The sequence below is a fragment of the Salmo salar genome, chromosome ssa13 (genome assembly GCF_905237065.1).
Source record: "Salmo salar chromosome ssa13, Ssal_v3.1, whole genome shotgun sequence".
Classification (NCBI taxonomy): Eukaryota; Metazoa; Chordata; class Actinopteri; order Salmoniformes; family Salmonidae; genus Salmo; species Salmo salar.
This window is the reverse complement of record NC_059454.1, coordinates 58,224,111-58,249,892: the sequence shown is the minus strand read 5'-3', so window position 1 is coordinate 58,249,892 and position 25,782 is coordinate 58,224,111. Positions and strand designations below refer to the sequence as shown.

Here is a 25,782-nt window from a genome sequence, read left to right as displayed (position 1 = left end):
TTTCTCCAAACCGACTTTGCTATTTAGTGACTTTTTTCATGTTTCTCTTAAATTTGTTTGTACCAAAAATTCATACTATTATCAAATATGACCACCAAGCACTTTTGGACATCGGATCAACAGTTACTAACCTCGATTTCGACTGACTCAGCTGTTCTTTTGTTCATACCGGACATTATTCCTTTGTTTCATGGGGTACCAAAATGCAGCAGACATGCGGTAGATGGGCTGGCATCCTGGTTAGAGAAAATCAACCAGAAATCCCCTCTGTTTCATTGTCCAAATGTCCAGTCACGCGATAAAAAGAGCTTCATTCGAGAGTCTCCTATCAGAGAGACTTAAAAAGCTGCAATAGTATATGCCTCACAGTAACTTGGATGGCTCAATCTATGAACACGGAACAGTGGTTTCTCCATGCAGCAGCACGGTTGGACAACAGCAGCCTCAGGCAAGTCCAAAAGGGGAGGGGTCTGCCTTTTCCTAACAAGAACTGGTGGCCTGCTTCCAGTGTGGATGTCTCAAGCTTTTTCTCATCTGACATAGAATACCTCATGGTACCAAGAGAGTTCTCATCCATTATTATCATGGCTGTCTACATCCCTCCACAAGACAATACCACTTTGGCACTCAAACTATGACTCATGAACAAACGAGAAAGCACACACACCAAGGCAGCGTTTCACTAATTCATACAAGGCCCTCCCTCGCCCTCCCCTTGCCAAATCAGACCATGACTCTATCCTCCTGCTTCCTGTTTACAATCAAATGCTCAAACAGGAAGTACCAGTGATGCACTGAATACAGAAGAGGTCTGATGAGGCAGATGCGAGGCTACAAGACTGTTTTGCTAGTACAGACTGGGATACGTTCTGGGATTCATCTGATAGCACTGAGGAGCTTACCACATCAATCACAGGCTTCATCAATAACTACATAGATGACGTTCCCCGACAGTGACTATACATGTACGAACGTATCCAAATCAAAAGCCATGGATTACAGAAAATATCCATTCTGGGCTAAAAGGCTGGAGCTACTGCTTACAAGGAATGGGACACGGGCATGGATGCATACAAGAAAGCACGCTACGACCTCCAACGAGACATCAAACATGCAAAATGACAATACAGGAGGAAGGTGAAATCCTATTGCACCGGCTCCAACTCTTGTCGAATGTGGCAGGGCTTGCAGACGATAACAGATTACAAAGTGAAACCCAGCCGTGAGATGCCCAATGACCCAGAACTCCCAAACGAGCTAAATGCCTTTTATGCTCACGTCGAGGAAAACATAAAGTCCTGCCCCTGTTGTTCTGGATGACTGTATGATCTTGCTCTCCAGGGCCAAAGTGAGTAAAACCTTTAAACAGGTTAACACTCACAAGGCCACTGGGTCAGACAAAATACTAGGACGCATTCTAAGAGCATGCACAGACCAGTTGGCAAGTGTCTTCACTGACATTTTCAATCCCTTTTTGTCCTGGTCTGTAACCCTAACATGTTTCAAGCTGACCACCATCGTCCTTGTTCCCAAGAACACTGAGGTAACCTGCCTAAATTACTATTGCCTTGTAGTACTTTGAAAGGCTGGTCATGACACATATCAACAGCATCATCCCAAACATGCTGGACCCACTCCATACCGCCCCAACAGACCCACAGATGATGCAATCTCAATTGCACTTCATACTGCCCTCTGCCACCTGGACAAAATGGGAAATAACTATGTGAGAATGCTGTTCATATACAGATCAGAATTCAACACAAAAGTCCCCTCCAAGCTCATCACCAAGCTTGGAACACTGGGACTAAAAACCTCCCTCTGCAACTAGATCCTGGACTTCCTGACAGGCCGTCCCCATGTGGTAAAGGTAGGCAACACTTCCGCCAAGCTGACCCTCAACACGGGGGCCCCTCAGGGGTGGTGCTTAGTCCCCTCCTGTACTCCCGGTTCACCCATGACCTCGTGGCTTCGCACGACTCCAACACCATCATCAAGATTGAGGACGACATGACGGTGGTAGGCCTGATCACCGACTGCGATGAGACGGCCTACAGGGAGGAGATCGGAGACTTGGCAGTGCTGTGTCAGGACAACAACCTTTCCCTCAATGTCAGTAAGACCAAGAAGTTGTTTGTGAACTACAGGAGAAAGGGGGGAGCGCACGCCCTCATCCACATTGACAGGGCTGTAGTGGAGCGGGTTGAGAGTTTCAAGTTTCTTGGCGTCCACATCACTAAGGACTTAAGATGGTCCAAACAGACCCGCACAGTTCTGAAGAGTGCTCGGCAGCGACTCTTCATCCTTAGGAGGCTGAAAAGATTTAGCATGGGATCTCGAATCTTAAAAAAGTTCTAATGCTGCACAATCGAGCGCATCTTGACTGGTTGCATCATGACAAATTCACCGCCATCGACTGCAAGGCACTACAGAACGGGGCGGCAGGTAGCCTAGTGGTTAGAGCATTGGACTAGTAACCGAAAGGTTGCAAGATCGAATACCCGAGCTGACAAGGTAAACATCTGTCGTTCTGCCCCTGAACAAGGCAGTTAACCCACTGTTCCTAGGTGGTCATTGAAAATAAGAAATTGTTCTTAACTTACTAGCCTAGTTAAATAAAGATAAAATAAAAACAGAAGGTGGTGTGGACGGCCCAGTACATCACTGGGGCAGAGCTTCCTGCCATCCAGGACTTCTATATCAGGCAGTGTCAGAGGAAGGCCTGCAAAATGTGATACTGCCATCCAAGCAATAGACTGTTCACTTTGCTACCGTCCGGCAAACAGTACTGGAGAATCGGCTCTGACCAACAGGCTCCGAGAGCTTCTTCACCAAAGCCATAAGACTGCTAAATAGCCATAAGACTACTAAATTGTTAAGTTACCGTGTCAGTTACCCGGTGTCAGACAGGCACAGGAATACGTAATAGGGGGTTTTAATACTCCACCCAAAAATACAACATGCCATGAAAAGGCACGGGGACGAAGCCCATAAACAAAACAAGTATACAAAAACACAGGGAGCGAAAAAACAAAAGAGCGAGGTTAAACCTCTAATAAATACACGGGACGAGACCTGTAATAGCAAGTGCACAATAATACATGGGACGAGACCCGTAATAACGGGTACACAATACATGCAGCACGAAAGTAGAAACAACAAAGCATAGGTGCTCACAAGACCAATGGACATGGGAACAATAACCGACAAGACAATGGTGACCAGAGGGCACATATACACAATTTCTAATCAGGGATATTGGAATCAGGTGTGTGTAATGAAAGAGTTCAGTGACACCTAGAGGCCAGTGACGTAGACCTCCGGAACTGGTACACAGAATGAGCAGCAGTACCGGGGGAATCCGTGACACCCGGTATCCATGACACACATCTGCATTGACCTTATCTATACACACTCACAAGACTATACACTGGGGGAAAAAAGTATTTGATCCCCTGCTGATTTTGTACGTTTGCCCACTTACAAAGAAATGATCAGTCTATAATTTTAATGGTAGGTTTAAATGAACAGTGAGAGACAGAATAACAACAAAAAAATCCAGAAAAACGCATGTCAAAAATGTTATAAAATGATTTGCATTTTAATGAGGGAAATAAGTATTTGACCCCCTCTCAATCAGAAAGATTTCTGTCAGTGGCCAAACTGATGGGACCCTCCTCTTTTTAAGAGGCCAGTGGGCAAACGTACAAAATCAGCAGGGGATCAAATACTTTTTCCCCCCACTGTATATGCTCACTCACTCACTCACACTACACTGACAGTCTCTCACAAAATCCACACACAATCACATACACTACAAAAGCACACACTCATCATACGCTGCTGCAACTCTGTTCTTTATTGTTACACTTATTATTATCTATCCTGATGCCTAGTCACTTTATGTACATATTGTATCTACCTCAAATACCTTGTACCCTTGCACATTGATCTGGTACTGGTACTCCTTGTATATAGCTTAATTCTTGTATAGTTTATCCTCCTCTTGTGTTATTTGTATCTTTATTTATTTTTTCTGCATCGTGTCAAATTTGTATTCATGTTTCATGTGAACTCAAGAAAATATTTTTTGGCAATACAAGGTGCGAATATTAGAGATTCAAAACCATTATAGGTCTTAGTGAAAATAAACAGCGTACCATCCTGTTAGTATGTGTACAGTATGATAAGGCTCTTTTCTATCCATAGCTTTGAAGATCCTCTATTATAGCGCGATTGACAATTATAGGCAATGTTCCCGTGGTCGCGGAGACTGAATTCATGATAAATGCTGCATATGTCTGCTCATTCAGAAATTCCCGTAAACATTTTCCGCGGATCTTCAGCGATACATCCATGATTACGGATTGAATCCAGCCCTTACACTATGGATTCCCGCTAGCTTAACCATGCCTCAGACTTTTGCTTTGGCTAAGGTGGTTGTGAGCTTAGTCATTGCTCACATGACAAAATCCATGACACACAAGTGCCTACCTAAAGCCACTCTGGCAGCAGAGGCATCATAGTTGATCCAGAAGGAGACCCAGGAGAGGATTGTGATCAGGATAGAGGGCATGTAGGTCTGCAGGATGAAATAGCCAATGTTCCTCTTTAGCTTGAAGCTGAGGGAGAGTCGGGGGTAGGATCCTATACGGAGAGAGATAAAGAAATAGACATTGTCAATGTTAGATGACACAAGACTAACATACATACATACAGGTGGTGGGTCTCCTGGGCTTGTTTGACCCTTGTTGTGTAAGACACTGATATTTCCCTCTGTCCTCTCATCCGGATCTGTTTCTATTGACTTTACTTTGCTTTATGCCTGACTCCTGAGGCTCTCTACATTATACAGCTAACAACCTATTCCTGACAAAGGCTGCTTGAATGGTCCCACTCCCTGTTGTCCTCTCCAATAGCACTGTTGGGGAAATACTCAGCAGAAAAAAATCCTGGTTCTGGCTTTAACTGTGTGGCATCAGCGTTCTCTTGCATTATCAGTTATGCCTATATCTATATTTATGTAGAGAGGGGTTCTTTGCCTGCCTAGGAAAGCCCTCTATTTTTGCTTATCTAAGCTTTATTTGAAATAAACCCAGTAGGCTGTTCTATGGTACTCTAGCATTACTTGAACATGCTTATATTTTTGTGTCCTTGGGGATTGGGTTGTATTTTGATTATGTTGTATTATTCCATTAAAATGGCAGGCGAGGGACCGTTAGAGCTTCATATCAAGAAGGATCCACGGTATAAGGAGCTGAGGAAAAGCTAAACAGCAGGTGCAGGAGGAGAAAGATGAATGTATTACAGAGTGGGCATAAAAACGCCTCTGGCACACATCTCCAGTGAGTAGTTCACAGTTAGTGGTTGTGAGTTTAGTGTGCAGCGCACGGAAAATAGAGATGCAGGAAGGGTTTCCTCGAGGACTAATGAAATAGTGGGGTTGTTACGGTTACAGAGGGGAGGTGTTACAATCTTGTTAATAGAGCAACAAGGGCATTTTTCTGTCCTTATCACAACATAGGGGGTTGTATTGGATGAGTGCCAACCATTTCTGCCGATGTGTACTTCTCCATGTGACCTGATGGTCAGTCCTTACTAATCTCAGCGTGCTGCTGTAGAAAATGGGAATCCCCCATCCTCAATGCCTAAGCAGTGCAGTAACAGCAAATAAAGAAACATATGAGCTATAACTACTATACATTCTCTATGCATCAGAAAACATTGGGTTTACCAGTTAATGGGGACACATGAGCTCTGTAATTGTTTGACTTACTCTGCGTCATTGTATTGCTCCAATCCCAGACCCTCTATATACAATACCATTGTACTCCTGCCTGCATGACAAATTCATAAATACGAAAATGTAAGATTATGAATAAATCATTCCATCAAACCATTTATTTTTAAATAACACATGAGCATGCTCCGTTTCTGAGGGCAGGAGTGGCCCCCTTTCTGCCTGTGGGACTTGTGCCAGTTCGGCTGAAGCGGGAATGTCCCACATTCGTTCCGGCACCGCCACGGAGTCTCCCATCCACCTCTCTCCCTGGACCCACCATCACTCCTCCCCCTTCACAGAAGCCTCACTCTCTTCCCACCTCCCCCTACAGTGAGGGAAAAAAGTATTTGATCCCCTGCTGATTTTGTACGTTTGCCCACTGACAAAGAAATTATCAGTCTATAATTTTAATGGTAGGTTTATTTGAACAGTGAGAGACAGAATAACAACAAAAAAATCCAGAATAACAACAATAAAATCCAGAAAAACACATGTCAAAACTGTTATAAATTAATTTGCATTTTAATGAGGGAAATAAGTATTTGACCCCCTCTCAATCAGAAAGATTTCTGGCTCCCAGGTGTCTTTTATACAGGTAACGAGCTGAGATTAGGAGCACACTCTTAAATGGAGTGCTGCTAATCTCACTTTGTTACCTGTATAAAAGACACCTGTCCACAGAAGCAATCAATCAATCAGATTCCAAACTCTCCACCATGGCCAAGACCAAAGAGCTCTCCAAGGATGTCAGGGACAAGATTGTAGACTGGAATGGGCTACAAGACCATCGCCAAGCAGCTTGGTGAGAAGGTGACAACAGTTGGTACGATTATTCGCAAATGGAAGAAACACAAAGGAACTGTCAATCTCCCTCAGCCTGGGGCTCCATGCAAGATCTCACCTTGTGGAGTTGCAATGATCATGAGAACGGTGAGGAATCAGCCCAGAACTACACGGGATCATCTTGTCAATGATCTCAAGGCAGCTGGGACCATAGTCACCAAGAAAACAATTGGTAACACACTATGCCGTGAAGGACATAAATCCTGCAGTGCATGCAAGGTCCCCTGCTCAAGAAAGCACATATACATGCCCGTCTGAAGTTTGCCAATGAACATCTGAATGATTCAGAGGACAACTGGGTGAAAGTGTTGTGGCCAAATGGGACAAAAATGGAGCTCTTTGGTATGAACTCAACTTGCCGTGTTTGGAGGAGAAGGAATGCTGCCTATGACCCCAAGAACACCATCCCCACCGTCAAACATGGAGGTGGAAACATTATGCTTTGGGGGTGTTTTTCTGCTAAGGGGACAGGACAACTTCACCGCATCAAAGGGACGATGGACGGGGCCATGTACCATCAAATCTTGGGTGAGAACCTCCTTCCCTTAGCCAGGGCATTGAAAATGGGTCATGGAAGGGTATTCCAGCATGACAATGACCCAAAACACACGGCCAAGGCAACAAAGGAGTGGCTCAAGAAGAAGCACATTAAGGTCCTGGAGTGGCCTAGCCAGTCTCCAGACCTTAATCTCAAAGAAAATCTGTGGAGGGAGCTGAAGGTTCGAGTTGCCAAACGTCAGCCTCGAAACCTTAATGACTTGGAGAAGATCTGCAAAGAGGAGTGGGACAAAATCCCTCCTGAGATGTGTGCAAACCTGGTGGCCAACTACAAGAAACGTCTGACCTCTGTGATTGCCAGCAAGGGTTTTGCCATCAAGTACTAAGTCATGTTTTGCAGAGGGGTCAAATACTTATTTCCCTCATTAAAATGCAAATCAACTTATAGCATTTTTGACATGTGTTTTTCAGGATTTTTTTGTTTTTATTCTGTCTCTCTCTGTTCAAATAAATCTACCATTAAAATTATAGACTGATCATTTCTTTGTAGGTGTGCAAACGTACAAAATCAGCAGGGGATCAAATACTTTTTTCCCTCACTGTATATGCTAAATGACCTGGAAATAGAATGCATGTGCCAGCCTGTCAGAGAAGATCCAATGTCAAAGCTATGTGCAATCAGGGAAGATCTGAACCTCTAACTGACCTATAAAGGGATGCACTTTACCAGCTGACCCATTGCCACCCCACACACTTCCCCATGTTCCTTGCACTGCACAGTGGGGGGCAATGGACTGGCCTGTGGCATTACGGGAAACCAGCTAGACTGATGTAACATGGCATTTTCTGGAAATGCTAAGTGCTCTTACTCAGAAACAGGCCAGAGATAACGTTGTGAGAGGAGCAGTTTTTGTCTGCTCGGCAGTCCTTTGTATCTGTACCTAGCTATGGTGATAAGTTAATGAGAGAAACTTCATTTATGGGCATTTGGGGCATAACACATCACCTGTAGAGAAGACAACATTCTTGGAGATGAGTTTGTGGTCCACAATGGAGAACTGGGGGAGTTCTATTCTCTCCACCCCCGTCACAGCGTTGTCACCTCCTCGCCAGTAGAACTCTATGTCATCAGTGGTGTACCCATCTGAGGAAGGGAGAGAGACAGGGCATTTGATGAAGAACAAAGGAGGAAACTGCAAGTCAGAAATTTAATTAATGTGTATGTGTCTGGAAGGATTATTAATTCAACATGAACACTTGTAGGCACACAATCATCAATTAGGCATACAAATAATGTGTTGACTGAATCATTACCATTGTAAATACTGTAGTGTAAACCTAATATGTCTACCACTTGGATCGATACTAATACACTCTCCTATGTATTTATTTGGACAGTGAAGATAAAACATTTAATTTGGTTCTATATTCTAGTATTTGGGGTTTAAGAACACATTTTTTATATGAGGCGACGGTACAGAATGTCATCTTTTATTTGAGGGTATTTTCATACATATTTTTTTTACCGTTTAGAAATGAAAAGTACTTTACTGTATGTATCTCATACCCCCATTTGAAGGTGTCATAAGTATTTGGCCAAATTCACTTATAGAGTATTACATTTAGTCAAATGTTTACTATTTGGTCCCATATTCCTAGCACGCAATGATTACTTCAAGCGTGTGACTACAAACTTGTTGGATGCATTTGCAGTTCACTTTGGTTGTGTTTCAGATTATGTTGTGCCCAATAGAAACTAATGGTAAGTCATGTGTCAGTGTCATTTTGGAGTCACTTTTATTGTAAATAAGAATAGAATATGTTTCTGAACACTTCTACATAAATGTGGATGCTACCATGATTATGGATAATAAATATCATATCCCCCAAAAATGCTAACCTCCCCTGTTATCGGTAATGGTGATCTTTGTGAATATGTAACTTTCTCACTCATTGTTAGTCATGATTAATTTATGATTATCTGTAATCATGGTAACCATTCACATTAATGTAGAAGTATTCAGAAACATATTGTGTCTACAAACACAAGTTTGTAGAGTCACACGCTTGATGTAGCCATTAAGTACTAGGAATATAGGGACCAAATACTAAACTTTTGACTCAATTTAATAAACTATAATTGAATTTGTCTAAATACTTATGAGACATTCATATAGGCGGACTAGATATATAAAGTGCATTCCTTTCTATGAAAATACTCTCAAATGAAAAGCTACGTTCGGTACTATCGCCTCATAATTATAAAACATTTGATCTGAAATCCAAAATGCTGGAGTATAGAGACAAATAAAAAAATGTAGCTTCACTATCCAAATAAATATGTAGGGGAGTGTACACTATAAATCAAAAGTATTTGAATTCCCCTTGGAATTAGTGGATTTTGATATTTCAGCAACACCCGTTGCTGACAGGCGATGAAAATTGAGCATGCAGTCATGCAATCTCCATAGACAAATATTGGCAGTAGAACGGCCTAACTGAAGACCTCAGTGACTTTCAACGTGGCACCATCACAGGATGCCACCTTTCCAACAAGTCAGTTCCCTGCTAGAGCGGCCCCGGTTAGCTTTAAGTGCTGTTATTGTGAAGTGGAAACGGCTCAGCCGCAAAGTGGTAGGCCACACAAGCTCACAGAACGGGACCACCGAGTGCTGAAGCACATAACAAAAAAAAATCTGTCCTAGGTTGCAACACTCACTACCGACTTCCAAACTGCTTCTGGAAGCAATGTCAGCACAATAACTGTTTCTTTGTGAGCTTCATGAAATGGGTCTCCATGGCCGAACAGCCGCACACAAGCCAAAGATCACCCTGCGCAATGCCAAAAGTTGGCTGGAGTGGTGTAAAGCTCGCCGCCATTGCACTCTGCAGCAATCTCTCTGGAGTGATGAATCATGCTTCACCATCTGGCAGTCCGACAGATGAATCTAGGTTTGGTGGATGCCAGGAGAATGCTTCCTGCCCCAATGCATAGTGCCAACTGTAAAGTTTTGTAGAGGAGAAATAATTTGTTCCAGTGAAGAGAAATCTTAACACTACAGCATAAAATGACATTCTAGATAATTCTGTGCTTCCGACTTTGTGGCATCAGTTTGGGGAAGGCCCTCTCCTGTTTCCGCATGACAATGCCCCCGTGCACAAAGCGAGGTCCATACAGAAATGGTTTGTCGAGAATGATGTGGAAGAACTTGATTGGCCTGCACAGAGCCCTGACCGCAACACCCCAGAACACCTTTGGGATGACTTGGAACACCGGTTGCAAGCCAGGCCTAATCACCCAACATCAGTGTCCGACCTCACTAAGGCACCCAACATCTAGTGGAAAGCCTTCCTAGAAGCGTGGAGGCTGTTATAGCAGCAAAGGGGGACCAACTCCATATTAATGCCCATGATTTTGGAATGAGATGTCCGAGCAGGTGTCCAGTAGGGCTGTGGCGGTCATGAAATCTTGTCAGCCGTTGATTGTCAAGCAAATAACTGCCGATCTCACGGTAATTGACCATTAATTAACATAAACTGGCTTCCACGCATAGCCTACAAGCCACTGACCCAGACCTTTGGAAAATTTACATTTTAAAAAGTCTACATGTAGACTACAGTCTACATTAATATAGCCTACATTATCACAATAAATTCATTATTTATTTTAGACAGGTCTAAAGAAACATGATATGAAGAAAATATTGTCTATTTCAGAAGAACGGAATAGCATACTCTGAGTTGTCCTTATGTTAGGCCTTGATCTGCCTATGCAGTGGGCTTTACTAGTTCATTTAGCAGACAAGATTTGCTTAGAATTCCATGCCATTATTTTATAGTATGAAGAATACAGTTGAACATGGCTGAATAAAATAGAAAGGATGTTTTCTCTAAACGATTTCGGTTGGAGTATGTGCACATACGCCTACTCTGTGTTGAGTGGTTAACGAAGAAACGTTTCCTCCTATATGCTTAATTTAAAGTTATTTATGCAACTTTAGTTATGATACAAACAGTGGGCTATGTGTTTAGATTTTTTATACATTCTAAGGCTGCATGATGCAACTGTAATGATGATTTGAAAAAAGTTGCATGAAAGGCATGAGCTCTGCTTTGTTTCTTGCACAGACTGTTCACACTTCATCAGTCTCTCATTCACAATTTGACAAGCACTTGACAATGCCTTGAATTTCCCTGCGGCATCCCCATAGTGTGGCCGTAATGCCCCCTAAAGAAATACTTGCATTTTGCGGCCATTGGCCGTTGTGCCCTTGGGCTGAATATAATAATTATAATTCCCTACTCCCAGCTGTGTGTTCCGAAGCACCTCTCACTCACATGGCTCTCTTAGATATCTCAATTCTTATTAGTCAATGCCCGTTACATGTTTGGGTTCTTTTCACAGGCATCTATCTCAGCTCCGAAGAAGGCTACAAGTGAAGACAGACACATCGGGGACACAACTATGCGTCCTCTTATCAAACTCCGAGGCGCATATTGAAGATGTTATCCTCTCTGGGCTAGGCGGGACGAATTCGTCCAACCTACGCAACAGCCAGTGTAATCCAGTGGCGCAATTTTCAAATACCTTAGAAATGCTATTACTTAAATTTCTCAAACATATGACTATTTTACAGCATTTTAACCTGTTAGGGCTAGGGGGCAGTATTGACACGGCTGGATAAAAAACGTACCCGATTTAATCTGGTTACTACTCCTGCCCAGTAACTAGAATATGCATATAATTATTGGCTTTGGATAGAAAACACCCTAAAGTTTCTAAAACTGTTTGAATGGTGTCTGTGAGTATAACAGAACTCATATGGCAGGCAAAAACCTGAGAAGATTTCATGCAGGAAGTGGCCTGTCTGACAAGGTGTCGTTCTTCTTGTCTCTGTTTATTGAAGAGTGAGGATCTTAGCTGTACCGTGACACTTCCTACGGCTGCCATAGGCTCTCAGAAGGCGGCAAAATGCTGAATCGTGGCTTTGCAGGCTCTGGCTGAAACAAAGTAGCGCGTTTGGGTAGTGGCTCGTTACAGTACTGTGAGACTCAGGCTCGTGCCCGCGTCGACCGAAAGCTTTGTTTTCTTTCCTCTGTTTAGCTAAATGGACATTCCCGGTCGGAATATTATCGCTTTTTTATGAGAAAAATTGCATAAAAATGGATTTTAAACAGCGGTTGACATGCTTCGAAGTACGGTAATGGAATATTTAGATTTTTTTTGTCACGAATTGCGCACGACCCTGATTTACCATTTCGGATAGTTTCTGGAACGCACGAACAAAACGCCGCTATTCGGATATAACGATGGATTATTTTGGACCAAACCAACATTTGTTATTGAAGTAGCAGTCCTGGGAGTGCATTCTGACGAAGACAACAAAAGGTAATCAAACTTTTGTAATAGTAAATCTGATATTGGTGAGTGCTAAACTTGCCGGGTGTCTAAATAGCTAGCCCGTGATGGCTGGGCTATGTACTTAGAATATTGCAAAATGTCCTTTCAACGGACATAACGAGTGCATAGAGGAGTTCTGTATCTATAATTCTTAAAATAATTGTTATGCTTTTTGTGAACGTTTATCGTGAGTAATTTAGTCAATTGTTAGCAAATTCCCCGGAAGTATGCTAGTTCTGAACGTCACATGCTAATGTAAAAAGCTGTTTTTTGATATAAATATGAACTTGACTGAACAAAACATGCATGTATTGTATAAAATAATGTCCTAGGTGTGTCATCTGATGAAGATCATCAAAGGTTAGTGCTGCATTTAGCTGTCTTCTGGGTTTTTGTGACATTATATGCTAGCTTGAAAAATGGGTGTCTGATTATTTCTGGCTTGGTACTCTGCTGACATAATCTAATGTTTTGCTTTCGTTGTAAAGCCTTTTTGAAATCGGACAGTGTGGTTAGATAAAGGAGAGTCTTATCTTTAAAATGCTGTGAAATAGTCCTATGTTTGAAAAATTGAAGTTTTTGTATTTTTGAGGAATTTGTCATTCGCGCCACGCCTATCATTGGATATTGGAGCAGGTGTTCCGCTAGCGGAACGTCTAGATGTAAGAGGTTGATATTCCCATGATGTCAAGCAAAGAGGCACTGAGTTTGAAGGAAGGCCTTGAAATACAACATTTTTACATTTTAGTCATTTAGCAGACACTCTTATCCAGAGCAAGTTACAGTACTGAATGCATACATTTCATTTCATGCATTTGTTTTGGTACTGGCCTCCCGTGGGAATCGAACCCACAACCCTGGCGTTGCACACACCATGCTGGCGTTGCAAACACCATGCTCTACCAACTGAGCCACAGGGAAGACCGACCACAGGTACACCTCCAATTGACTCAAATGAAGTCAATTACCCTATCAGAAGCTTCTAAAGCCATGACATCATTTTCTGGAATTTTCCAAGCTGTTTAAGCTATGTAAACTTCTGACCCACTGGAATTGTGATACAGTGAATTATAAGTGAGATAATCTGTCTGTAAACAATTGTTGGAAAAATTACTTGTGTCATGCACAAAGTAGATGTCCTAACTGACTTGCCAAAACTATAGTTTGTTAACAAGACATTTTTAGAGTGGTTAAAAAACAAGTTTTAATGACTCTAACCTAAGTGTATGTAAACTTCTGACTTCAACTGTACTTTCTGAAGGCACGATACATGTATATGTAAGTGTGAGAGTGTGGTGTGAGCAAGCGGGTAGACCGCTGGGCTGATCTATGACAGGATTATTCAGGAACTCTCCCACTGCCTCATTGATTAGTCCCATGCAGGCATTCCCTCTCTCTTCCTCCTCTCTCCTCTCCTCCTTCAGCTTTCTCCTCATAATTACTACTGGTGACCTATTTAGATGCTATAAATAATTAAGTCACTCAGAAACTGGTTTTACCATATTATGTTCAGAATGTGTTCTAATTTCTGGATCATCCTGTACAAAAAAATTGATTGGTGCTCATATCCCACAATGTGTGAGCTTTAAAAGAGCAGATTACTACACAATGGTATGTGTTTAATTGGAAACATGTGGGATAGGCTATTTCCAAAAGACTGTTAAGAGCTATTTGCTTTTAGGATATCATATTTAGTTAATAAAGCATACAGCATATTATTACGTGAAGTTTGCAATTATGAAATCAAAGTTAATTTGCAATAACCAATACGTTATTATCATAGAGCATACACAATAAACATAATTTCATCCCTTGCTATAGAGATGTCTAGATCTGGCCGTTGCTTGGTTGGTTGAGCTTATCTGATCCACTTAACTCCATTGTTTCAATGTCATTGAGCCTGACTTTGCTAATTATATTTAGCCTCTATTTTCTGTTACATCACTGCATTTTGCTTGGATGGATCCCAATGCAGAATCGGTGGTGCACAATAACTGAAGGGAGGAAATGGGGGAGAGAGGAGAGGGGGAGAGGAGAAAACTCCCTGCCTTTCCACATAGGCTCAGAATTCCTTGTGCAGTGGATTGCTCCAGACCCGATCCAAGAATTAAACCATGTCCTTGGTTGAAATAAATAAAATTCCCTCTTGATAACATAGTGTGTGTCACGTCCTGACCAGTAAAAGGGGTTGTTTGTTATTGTAGTGTGGTCAGGGCGTGGCAGGGGTTGTTTGTTTAGTGTCTTTCGGGGTTTTGGTTTATGTTCTGTTTTCTATTTCTATGTGGGTTTTCTAGTTTTTCTATGTTAGTTTTGGGAACGACCTCCAATTAGAGACAGCTGGTTGTTGTTGCTTCTAATTGGAGGCCATATTTAAGTGGGTTTATTTTCTCTTGTGTTTGTGGGTGGTTGTTTCCGTGTATAGTCTGAGCACCTTACAGGACTGTTTTCGTCGTTTGTTTTGTGTAAGTGTTTTGTTTGGTTTTTCTTCAATAAAAGGAAGATGAGCATTCACATACCTGCTGCGTTTTGGTCTACATACAACGACGGTTGTGACAGTTGGAAATATAATAATAATAATAATACTGAAGCTGTTTAACTAGGGCTGGTCATGTCCTAGGCCCATCTGACTGGAGGCATTTTATACAGCTTATAAAAGAAAGTTGTACAAGAAAGAAAAGAAAGACATTTCTTATAAAATTAAGAAAATAAAGAAATTGATTTGTTTTATTGTTCCAAGGAAGGAGGCCTTTGTCAGAGTGTGGTAGGGGAAACTATATATGGACTTTACTAATAATATACTGTACCTTGACTTCAAAATAAACATTTTGGTTCAAATCAAACGTTCAAATGTGTCTCTGTTAGGGGATCAAACTTGAGTAGCATTGAAATAAAGTGACAAGTGAATCCTGGGGGTATACTCTCTTAAGGTAAAATCCTAACTTGAGAGATGCGCTTGACTTTGAATTTTGTGTAAATCATGAAAATCCTAAACGAGGATGGATATCAGTTAGTATTAGTTAGTAGTAGCCGAAGCCTCAGTAAAGTCAGTAAAGTATGCATTGAGTCAACGAGAGTTTCAGACATACCAAACAAAGGTCTACACAGGTAGACTTAAACGAAAATTCCACACCAAAATTATATTTTGGTATTTATTTCATTAGTCCATTGTTGACACAGTCCCAAAATGTTTTCCTTGTCATCAATTAAGTTTTCCAAATATGTAACTTTCAAAACACAGAAATCATCCCTATATGATGCATTTTAAGAGCTATTTTATTGTTTTAACCATGTTTTGAGGCTATATAGTGTTAACAATTACTTTGTTTATAAACATTGGAGTAAAACAAGCTTACATGAATACTGCATTTTGGGTTGTGATGGGGTATAAAAGTTGAACTAAGCTCATGAGGCATTTGTAAGTTATATTCTTCCAGGATCAATGGGTATACAGTGCTTTTAGAAAGTATTCATACCCCTTGACTTTTTCCACATTTTGTTGTGTTACAAAGTGGGATTAAAATATATTTATTTGTAATTTTTTGTCAATGATCTACACAAAATACTCAGTCAAAGTGGAAGAACAATTCTAACATAAAATAAATAAATTAATAAAAACACTAACATATCTTGATTAGAGAAGTGTTCAACCCCCTGAGTCAATACATGTGAGAATCACCTTTGACAGTGAATACTTTCTAGGTAAATCTCTAAGAGCTTTCCACATGTGGATTATGCAACATTTGTCCATTATTCTTTTCAAAATTCTTCAAGCTCTCTCAACTCTCTCAAATTGGTTGTTAATCATTGCTAGACAATCATTTCAGGTTTTGCCATAGATTCTCAAGCAGATTTAAGTTAAAACTGTAACTTGGCCTTTCAGGAACATACACTGTCTTCTTGGTAAGATTTTGCCATGTGTTTTAGGTTATTGTCCTGCTGAAAGGTGAATTAATCTCCCAGTGTCTGGTGGAAAGCAGGCCGAGCCAGGTTTCCTCTAGGATTTTGCCTGGGCTTAGCTAATTTATTTTTTATCCTGAAAAACTCCCTAGCGTTAATGACTACAAGCATACCCATAACATGATGCAGCCACCACTATGCTTGAACATATGGAGAGTGGTACTCAGTAATGTGTTGCATTGTATTTGCTCCAAACATAACACTTTGTATTCGGGACACATTTTCAGCAGTATTACTTTAGTGCCTTGTTGCAAACAGGATGCATGTTTTGTAATATTTGTATTCTATACAGGCTTCCTTCTTTTCACACTGTCAATTAGGTTAGAATTATGGAATAACTATAATGTTGTTGATCCGTCCTCAGTTTTCTCCTATCACAGCCATTGAACTCTGTTACTGTTTTAAAGTCACCAATGGCGTCATGGTGAAATCCCTGAGCGGTTTCCTTCCTCTACGGCAACTGAGTTAGGAAGGACGGCTGTATCTTTGTAGTGACTGGGTGTATTGATACACCATCCAAAGTGTAATTAATAATGTCACCATGTTCAAAGGGATATTCAACGTATGATTTCTTTCTTTTTTTACCCATCGACCAATAGGTTCCCTTCTTTGCCAGGTATTGGAAAACCTCCCTGGTCTTTGTGGTTGAATCTGTGTTTGAAATTCACTGTTCGAGTGAGGGATGTTACAGATAATTGCATGTGTGGGGTACAGATTTAGCCAGATGCTTAAAGCACGTAGCTATGTTAATTTACATCGACTAGATGGCAGTGTCACGTTAAGAGACCCAGAAATAATGTGTGCAAGCGGTTATGGGATTGCGCCTGAGTAGTGTGTAAGAGTGAGAGCAAGCAATTACACTGGAGATGTCACGTCCTGACCCTGGTATGAGGTCATTTTTCCCTAGCAGATTGGTCAGGGCATGACAGGGGGGTGTTTTGTCTATGTGTTTTGGGTTTTCTGTTTTCTATGTGGGTTGTCTAGAGTTTCATTCTATGTTGTCATTTTCTATGTTGTGGCCAGGTGTGGTTTCCAATCAGAGGCAGCTGTCTATCGTTGTCTCAGATTGGAAGCCATACTTAGGCAGCCTGTTTTTCATGGGGTTTTGTGGGTGGTTGTTTCCGTTTAGTCTAGTGAACCTGACGGGACTGTTCTCGGTCGTTTGTTGTTTTGTTGTTGAAAGTGTCTTCATTAAAGTCAAAGAATGAGCACTATACACGCTGCGCCTTGGTCTCCATTCAACGACCCCTATGACAGGAGAGCTGTTTAAAATCCATCATGGGTTCAACATTACTTAAATGGTTAAATAAGACTTTGTGTTTTGCTCTTGTAGCGGAATATATCATATTTCGCATCATCTGCAGTGTGGTTAGGGTATCACGTGGACAGTGTGTTTTTAAGTTTTCATATTGTTTTATGACATTTATTTAGTCCATACAACTTATTATGTGACTTGTTAACTTCAATGGGCTAGGTGGGACATTAGCCTCCCACTTTATTCAACAGCCAGTGGAATCAAGTGGCGCGAAATACAAATACCTCAAAAATGCAATCATTTCAATATTTCAAATATAATTGCCCCTTTAACTGGAGAGAGCACAGGAAAATCAGAATCAAAATCCAAAACAGCTGATGCATATGTGCTTGGGAGGTTCTTCTTAAACATGACTAAAATTCATGTTTGATACCGTTGGTTCAAAGCTACTTTAATCTTATTCCTGGTGTCCAATTAAAAGCTTGGCTCTAAAGTCTGGCAGTGTGCAGTGAGCTATCTATCTTCAGCTCAGCAGGTTGGCAAACGTGCAGGAGCGGCAAAAGGAACATCTAAGGCATGAAATAAACTCCAGTGTACAAACTGTTCAGACCCCAGAGGACATTTGTGGTTTCTGAAAGAGGATATCATAGCAGTGCTGCTCTATACGTTGTGCACCGCTGGTGCAGAAAATGTAACTATTATTTGGTGGAACATTGAGATGATAATTTCATAATTTCACACTGACAACAGCGTAAAACCACCCCAATAATGTGGCATCTCAACTTTTGCCAAGACATCTTAGAAAGAAAAACAGCATGTAGGTGGAGAGATAAGGCTGGTATGTGGGTCTACTTGTGGCATTATGCGCTCGAACACAATATATGTTCTCCAAATGGTACACAGGTGTAATTTAATCTCTCTTTCTCTCAAAATAGGTCATTTCAATGCTTCAAAGTTGTCAGAGAAAAAAGCAATGTACTCAAGGTTGTCTGGACAATGATTACATAATGATATTCATAGACTTATTTTAGAAAAAGGTGTTCAGAAAGAAGCAAGATGTAATCTAATCTACTGCACCTACATGTGGCACTGGCAGCTCAATTTAAACAGTGTAGTAGTCCATACAGTATGCTTTATTAACAAAGGTCTGTGTATGTACTAAACTATGCAACTACTATAACATGCCTATATGACTGCAGGAGTTTGACATTGTTCAACAGGGCCCTAAGCAAGATTGTATTTTTTTTTTTGACTCTCTTGCACTGGCTCTCTGCACATTCACTGGACTCTACCCGCACACTCCAACACAAACACACACACACTCACACTACTTACGCTCACACACACAAAAAACATACACACCCATGCATATTGATACAACACACACACACACACACACACACACACACACACACACACACACACACACACACACACACACACACACACACACACACACACACACACACACACACACACACACACACACACACACACACACACACACTGCCATATTAGACACTCTAATGTACTTGTCCTCTTGCTCAGTTGTGCACCGGGGCCTCCCACTCCTTTCAGAAAAAAAGTTATTTGTTTCTGGCTATTTTGAGCCTGTAATCGAACCCACAAATGTGGATGCTCCAGATACTCAACTAGTCTAAAGAAGGCCAGTTTTATTGATTCTTTAATCAGTACAACAGTTTTCAGCTGTGCTAACATAATTGCAAAAGTGTTTTCTAATGATCAACTAGCCTTTTAAAATGCTAAACTTGAACTAGCTAACACAACGTGCCATTGGAACACAGGAGTGATGGTTACTGATAATGGGCCTCTGTACACCTATGTAGATATTCCATAAAAAATATACCGTTTCCAGGTACAATAGTCATTTACAACATGAACGAAGTCTACACTGTATTTCTGATCCATTTTATTTGATTTCAATGAACAAAAAAATATGCTTTTCTTTCAAAAACAAGGACATTTCTAAGTGACCACAAACTTTTGAATGGTAGTGTACATTTTGGGAGGGGGTTGGAGGCCACCTAGCGGCCTGAGGCCCTAAAGTCATTTGTGCCTGGAGCCGGCCATGTTGTTGAATAATACAGCCCACGGTTATCGCTTCCCAGATATATGTTATGTGGACTACTGCACTTACTACAGCCCAGAGTTACATACATAAAAAAAAACTATAATATTTCACCTTTATTTAACCAGGTAGGCAAGTTGAGAACAAGTTCTCATTTACAATTGCGACCTGGCCAAGATAAAGCAAGCAGTTTGACACATACAACAACACAGATTTACACATCGAGTAAAACAAACATACAGTCAATAATATAGTAGAAACAAAAGTCTATATACAAAATGAGTAAATGAGGTGAGATAAGGGAGGTAAAGGCAAAAAAGGCCATGGTGGCGAAGTAAATACGATATAGCAAGTAAAACATTGGAATGGTAGATTTGCAGTGGAAGAAAGTGCAAAGTAGAAATAGACATAATGGGGTTCAAAGGAGCAAAATAAATAAATAAATAATTACAGTAGGGGAAGAGGTAGTTGTTTGGCCTAAATTATAGATGGGCTATGTACAGGTGCAGTAATCTGTGAGCTGCTCTGACAGCTGGTGCTTAAAGCTAGTGAGGGAGATAAGTGTTTCCAGTTTTAGAGATTTTTATAGTTCGTTCCAATCATTGGCAGCAAAGAACTGGAAGGAGAGGCGGCCGAAGGAGGAATTGGTTTTGGGGGTGACCAGAGAGATATACCTGCTGGAGTGCGTGCTACAGGTGGGTGCTGCTATGGTGACCAGCGAGCTGAGATAAGGGGGAACTTTACCTAGCAGGGTCTTGTAGATGACCTGGAGCCAGTGGGTTTGGCGACGAGTATAAAGCAAGGGCCAGCCAACGAGAGCGTACAGGTTGCAGTGAGGGTAGTATATGGAGCTTTGGTGACAAAACGGATGGCACTGTGATAGACTGCATCCAATTTATTGCGTAGGGTATTGGAGGCTATTTTGTAAATGACATCGCCGAAGTCGAGGATCGGTAGGATGGTCAGTTTTACGAGGGTACGTTTGGCAGTATGAGTGAAAGATGCTTTGTTGCGAAATAGGAAGACAATTCTAGATTTAACTTTGGATTGGAGATGTTTGATGTGAGTCTGGAAGGAGAGTTTACAGTCTAACCAGACACCTAGGTATTTGTAGTTGTCTACATATTCTAAGTCAGCACAGTCCAGAGTAGTGATGCTGGACGGGCGGGCAGGTGCAGGCAGCGATCGGTTGAAGAGCATGCATTTAGTTTTACTTGTATTTAAGAGCAGTTGGAGGCCACGGAAGGAGAGTTGTATGGCATTGAAGCTCGTCTGGAGGGTAGTTAACACAGTGTCCAAAGAAGGGCCAGAAGTATACAGAATGGTGTCGTCTGCGTAGAGGTGGATCAGAGACTCACCAGCAGCAAGAGTGACATCATTGATGTATACAGAGAAGAGTCGGCCCAAGAACTGAACCCTGTGGCACCCCCATAGAGACTGCCAGAGGCCTGGACAACAGGTCCTCCGATTTGACACACTGAACTCTATCGGAGAAGTAGTTGGTGAACCAGGCGAGGCAATCATTTGAGAAACCAAGGCTTTTGAGTCTGCCAATGAGGATGTGGTGATTGACAGAGTCGAAAGCCTTGGCCAGGTCAATGAATACGGCAGCACAGTATTGTTTCTTATCGATGGCGGTTAAGATATCGTTTAGGACCTTGAGTGTGGTGGAGGTGCACCCACGACCAGCTCTGAAACCAGATTGCATAGTGCAGAAGGTGCGGTGGGATTCGAAATGGTCGGTAATCTGTTTGTTGACTTGGCTTTCGAAGACCTTAGAAAGGCAGGGTAGGATAGATATAGGTCTGTAGCAGTTTGGGTCAAGAGTGTCCACCCCTTTGAAGAGGGGGATGACCGCAGCTGCTTTTCAATCTTTGGGAATCTCAGACGACATGAAAGAGAGGTTGGCTAGTAATAGGGATTGCAACAATTGCAACAATTTCGGCAGATCATTTTAGAAAGAAAGGGTCCAGATTGTCTAGCCCGGCTGATTTGTAGGGGTCCAGATTTTGCAGCTCTTTCAGAACATCAGCTGAATGGATTTGGGAGAAGGAGAAATGGGGAAGGCTTGGGCGAGTTGCTGTGGGGGGGTGCAGTGCTGTTGACCGGAGTATGGGTAGCCAGGTGGAAAGCATGGCCAGCCGTAGAAAAATGCTTATTGAAATTCTAAATTATAGTGGATTTATTGGTGGTGACAGAGTTTCCTATCCTCAGTGCAGTGGGCAGGTGCTCTTATTCTCCAAGGACTTTACAGTGTCCCAAAACTTTTTTGAGTTTGTGTTGCAGGAAGCAAATTTCTGCTTGAAAAAGCTAGCCTTGGCTTTTCTAACTGCCTGTGTATATTGGTTTCTAACTTCCCTGAAAAGTTGCATATCACGGGGGCTGTTCAATGCTAATGCAGAACGCCACAGGATGTTTTTGTGTTGGTTAAGGGCAGTCAGGTCTGGAGAGAACCAAGGGCTATATCTGTTCCTGGTTCTAAATTTCTTGAATGGGGCATGCTTATTTAAGATGGTTACGAAGGCATTTAAAAAAAATAACCAGGCATCCTCTACTGAAGGGATGAGGTCAATATCCTTCCAGGATACCAGGGCCAGGTTGATTAGAAAGGCCTGCTCGCTGAAGTGTTTCAGGGAGCGTTTGACAGTGATGAGTGGAGGTCGTTTGACCGCTGACCCATTACGGATGCAGGCAATGAGGCAGTGATCGCTGAGATCTTGATTGAAAACAGCAGAGGTGTATTTAGAGAGCAAGTTGGTTAGGATGATATCTATGAGGGAACCCGTGTTTACGGCTTTAGAGTGGTACCTGGTAGGTTCATTGATCATTTGTGTGATATTGAGGGCATCAAGCTTAGATTGTAGGATGGCTGGGGTGTTAAGCATGTTCCAGTTTAGGTCACCTAGCAGCACGAGCTCTGAAGATAGATGGTGGTCAATCAGTTGACATATGGTGTCCAGAGCACAGCTGGGGGCAGAGGGTGGTCTATAGCAGGCGGCAACGGTGAGAGACTTGTTTTTAGAGAGGTGGATTTTTAAAAGTAGAAGTTTAAAATTGTTTGGGTACAGACCTGGATAGTAGGACAGAACTCTGCAGGCTATCTCTGCAGTAGATTGCAACACCGCCCCCTTTGGCCGTTTTATCTTGTCTGAAAATGTTGTAGTTAGGGATGGAGATTTCAGAGTTTTTGGTGGTCTTCCTAAGCCAGGATTCAGACACGGCTAGGACATTCGGGTTGGCAGAGTGTGCTAAAGCGCTGAATAAAAAAAACTTAGGGAAGAGGCTTCTAATGTTAACATGCATGAAACCAAGGCTATTACGGTTACAGAAGTCATCAAAAGAGAGCGCCTGGGGAATAGGAGTGGAGCTAGGCACTGCAGGGCCTGGATTCACCTCTACATCGCCAGAGGAACAGAGGAGGAGGAGGATAAGGGTACAGCTAAAAGCTATGAGAATTGGTCGTCTAGGACGTCCGGAACAGAGAGTAAAAGGAGCAGGTTTCTGGGGGCGATAAAATAGCTTCAAGGTATAATGTACAGACAAAGGTACGGTAGGATGTGAATACAGTGGAGGTAAACCTAGGCATTGAGTGATGATGAGAGAGATATTGTCTCTAGAAACATCATTGAAACCAGGTGATGTCATCGCATGTGTGGGTGGTGGAACTGAGAGGTTGGATAAGGTATAATGAGCAGGGCTAGAGGCTCTACAGTGAAATAAGCCAATGCATTATACATGCATTATAGAGAAGCCGGGAAGAAACCACTGCCCACCATGAGAACGCCAGTCTCATCACACTACTACTCCCGGGAGAGAACAAGTCTGCGCCAAAGACGTATTTCATTACAATCAAATTAATATGAAGACATAGGGGCATATTAATGGAACAATTTATAGGAGAGTAACTAATTGCATCACAATAATTGTATTGTGCTTGTTAAGTGCTCTCACAATAATGATTTGAGTAATTAAGTGTTGGATATTTATTATTGCTTACAGACATATAATGTATCTTGGACAGTGTACTGTATACAGGTGCCCTGTAATTACCCCTCTCTTTACCCAGTCAAAATGTAATCATGTTTCTGATTCTTCATTCTCTCTTCCCTTCCATCTTCTGAACCTGACAAAGCTTCCATCTCACAATATGTGATATCTTCAGAAGCCATCTGAACTACATATATGCATGCATCAGCTCTGACAGGCATGAAGAGAAATACATACAGTGCATTCGGAAAGTATTCAGATCCCTTTACTTTTCCCACATTTTGTTACATTAAAGCCTTATTCTAAAATGGATAAAATAGTTTTTTCCCCTCATCAATCAACACAGAATACCCCATAATGACAAAGCAAAATCAGGTTTAGATATTTTTGCACCAAAGAAAACGGCTGTCACGTCCTGACCAGCAGAGGGCGTAATTGTGTTAGTTTTGGTCAGGATGTGGCAGGGGGTTTGTGTTTGTTAAATGTTGTGTGGGTGATTGGACTCCCAATTGAAGGCAGGTGTGTTGAGTTGCCTTTGATTGGGAGTCCTATATAGTAGTGTGTGTTTTTCTTTGGGGTTGTGGGTAGTTGTTTTTGCACTGCGTTTAGTTAGCCTGCAAAACTGTTGCTGTCTTGTTTATTGTTTTTTCACCGTGGATGCTTTACTCTTTTTGAATTAAACTATGAGTATCCACATACCCGCTGCGCCTTGGTCCATTTTTGAAGACAACTGTTACAGAACTACCCACCACAAAAGGACCAAGCAGCGGAAGAGGAAGGAGCCACAGGAGTACAACGTGATGGACCAATGGACGTGGGAACAAATCCTGGACAGAGAGGGACCATGGACTCAGGCTGGGGATTATCGCCTCCCGCAGTGGGAGATTGAAGCGGCGAGAGCAGAGAGGCGATTCTATGAGGAGAGAGAGAGCGCAACGAACAGGTGGAGGCAGCCAGGAGAGCAAAGGCAGCAGGTAAAGGGAGCGAACGTTATGCTGGAACACGGCTGGCGAGGAAGCCGGAGAGGCACCCCCAATAATTTTTTGGGGGGGGGCACACGGGTAGTTTGGCCAGGCCAAGGAAGAGCCGTAAGCCAGCTACCCGTGATTACAGGGAGGTGCGTATGAGGTGGAGGGCGCCATGTTACGCTGAGGTACGCACCATCTCACCTATACGTACGCACAGGCCAGTCCACCCTGTACCAGCGCCCCGCATGTGCCAGGGTGAGGTGAGCATCGAGCCGGAAGGGGTGATGCCAACCCTGTGCTCAAGACCGCCAGTGCGCCTCGAGGGTCCGGTGTTTCCCGCTATACGCACTAGCATGGAGGTGCGTGTCTCCAGGCTGGCACGTCCAGTACCAGCCCCATGCAGGCGTCTAGTGCATCAGCCCAGCATCGCCAGTCAGGAGTCGCCAGCGCTGCCCGCCAGTCAAGAGTCGCCAGAGCTGCCCGCCAGTCAAGAGTCGCCAGAGCTGCCCGCCAGTCAAGAGTCGCCAGAGCCGCCCGCCAGTCAAGAGTAGCCAGAGCCACCCGCCAGTCAAAAGTCGCCAGAGCCGCCCACCAGTCAAGAGTCGCCAGAGCCGCCCACCAGTCAAGAGTCGCCAGAGCCGCCCGCCAGTCAAGAGTCGCCAGAGCCGCCCGCCAGTCAAGAGTCGCCAGAGCCGCCCGCCAGTCAAGAGTCGCCAGAGCCGCCCGCCAGTCAGGAGCCGCCAGAGCAGCCCGGCAGTCAGGAGCCGCCAGAGCGGCCCACCTGCCCGGAGCCGCCAGAGCGGCCCGCCTGCCCGGATCTGCCAGGGCGCCCCGCTTGTCCTCCGGCCCAGCCCGAGTGGCCCGCCTGTCCTCCGGCCCAGCCCGAGTGGCCCGCCTGTCCCCTGGTCCAGCCCGAGTGGCCCGCCTGTCCTCCGGCCCAGCCCGAGTGGCCCGCCTGTCCCCTGGTCCAGCCCGAGTGGCCCGCCTGTCCCCCGGCCCAGC

General features: G+C 42.9%; 1 protein-coding gene across 1 annotated transcript in view; it reads right to left on the bottom strand.

The window, feature by feature from the left end:
• LOC106567507 (gamma-aminobutyric acid receptor subunit beta-2) overlaps positions 1 to 25,782 on the bottom strand; it is a 95,654-nt gene that overhangs the window by 12,727 nt on the left and 57,145 nt on the right. Inside the window, exons 6-7 of the mRNA XM_014136818.2 lie at positions 8,130 to 8,267; positions 4,495 to 4,647 (exon numbers count right to left, since the gene is read on the bottom strand). Coding sequence (XP_013992293.1) covers positions 4,495 to 4,647; positions 8,130 to 8,267 — 291 coding nt within the window. The remainder of the gene's footprint in view (positions 1 to 4,494; positions 4,648 to 8,129; positions 8,268 to 25,782) is intronic.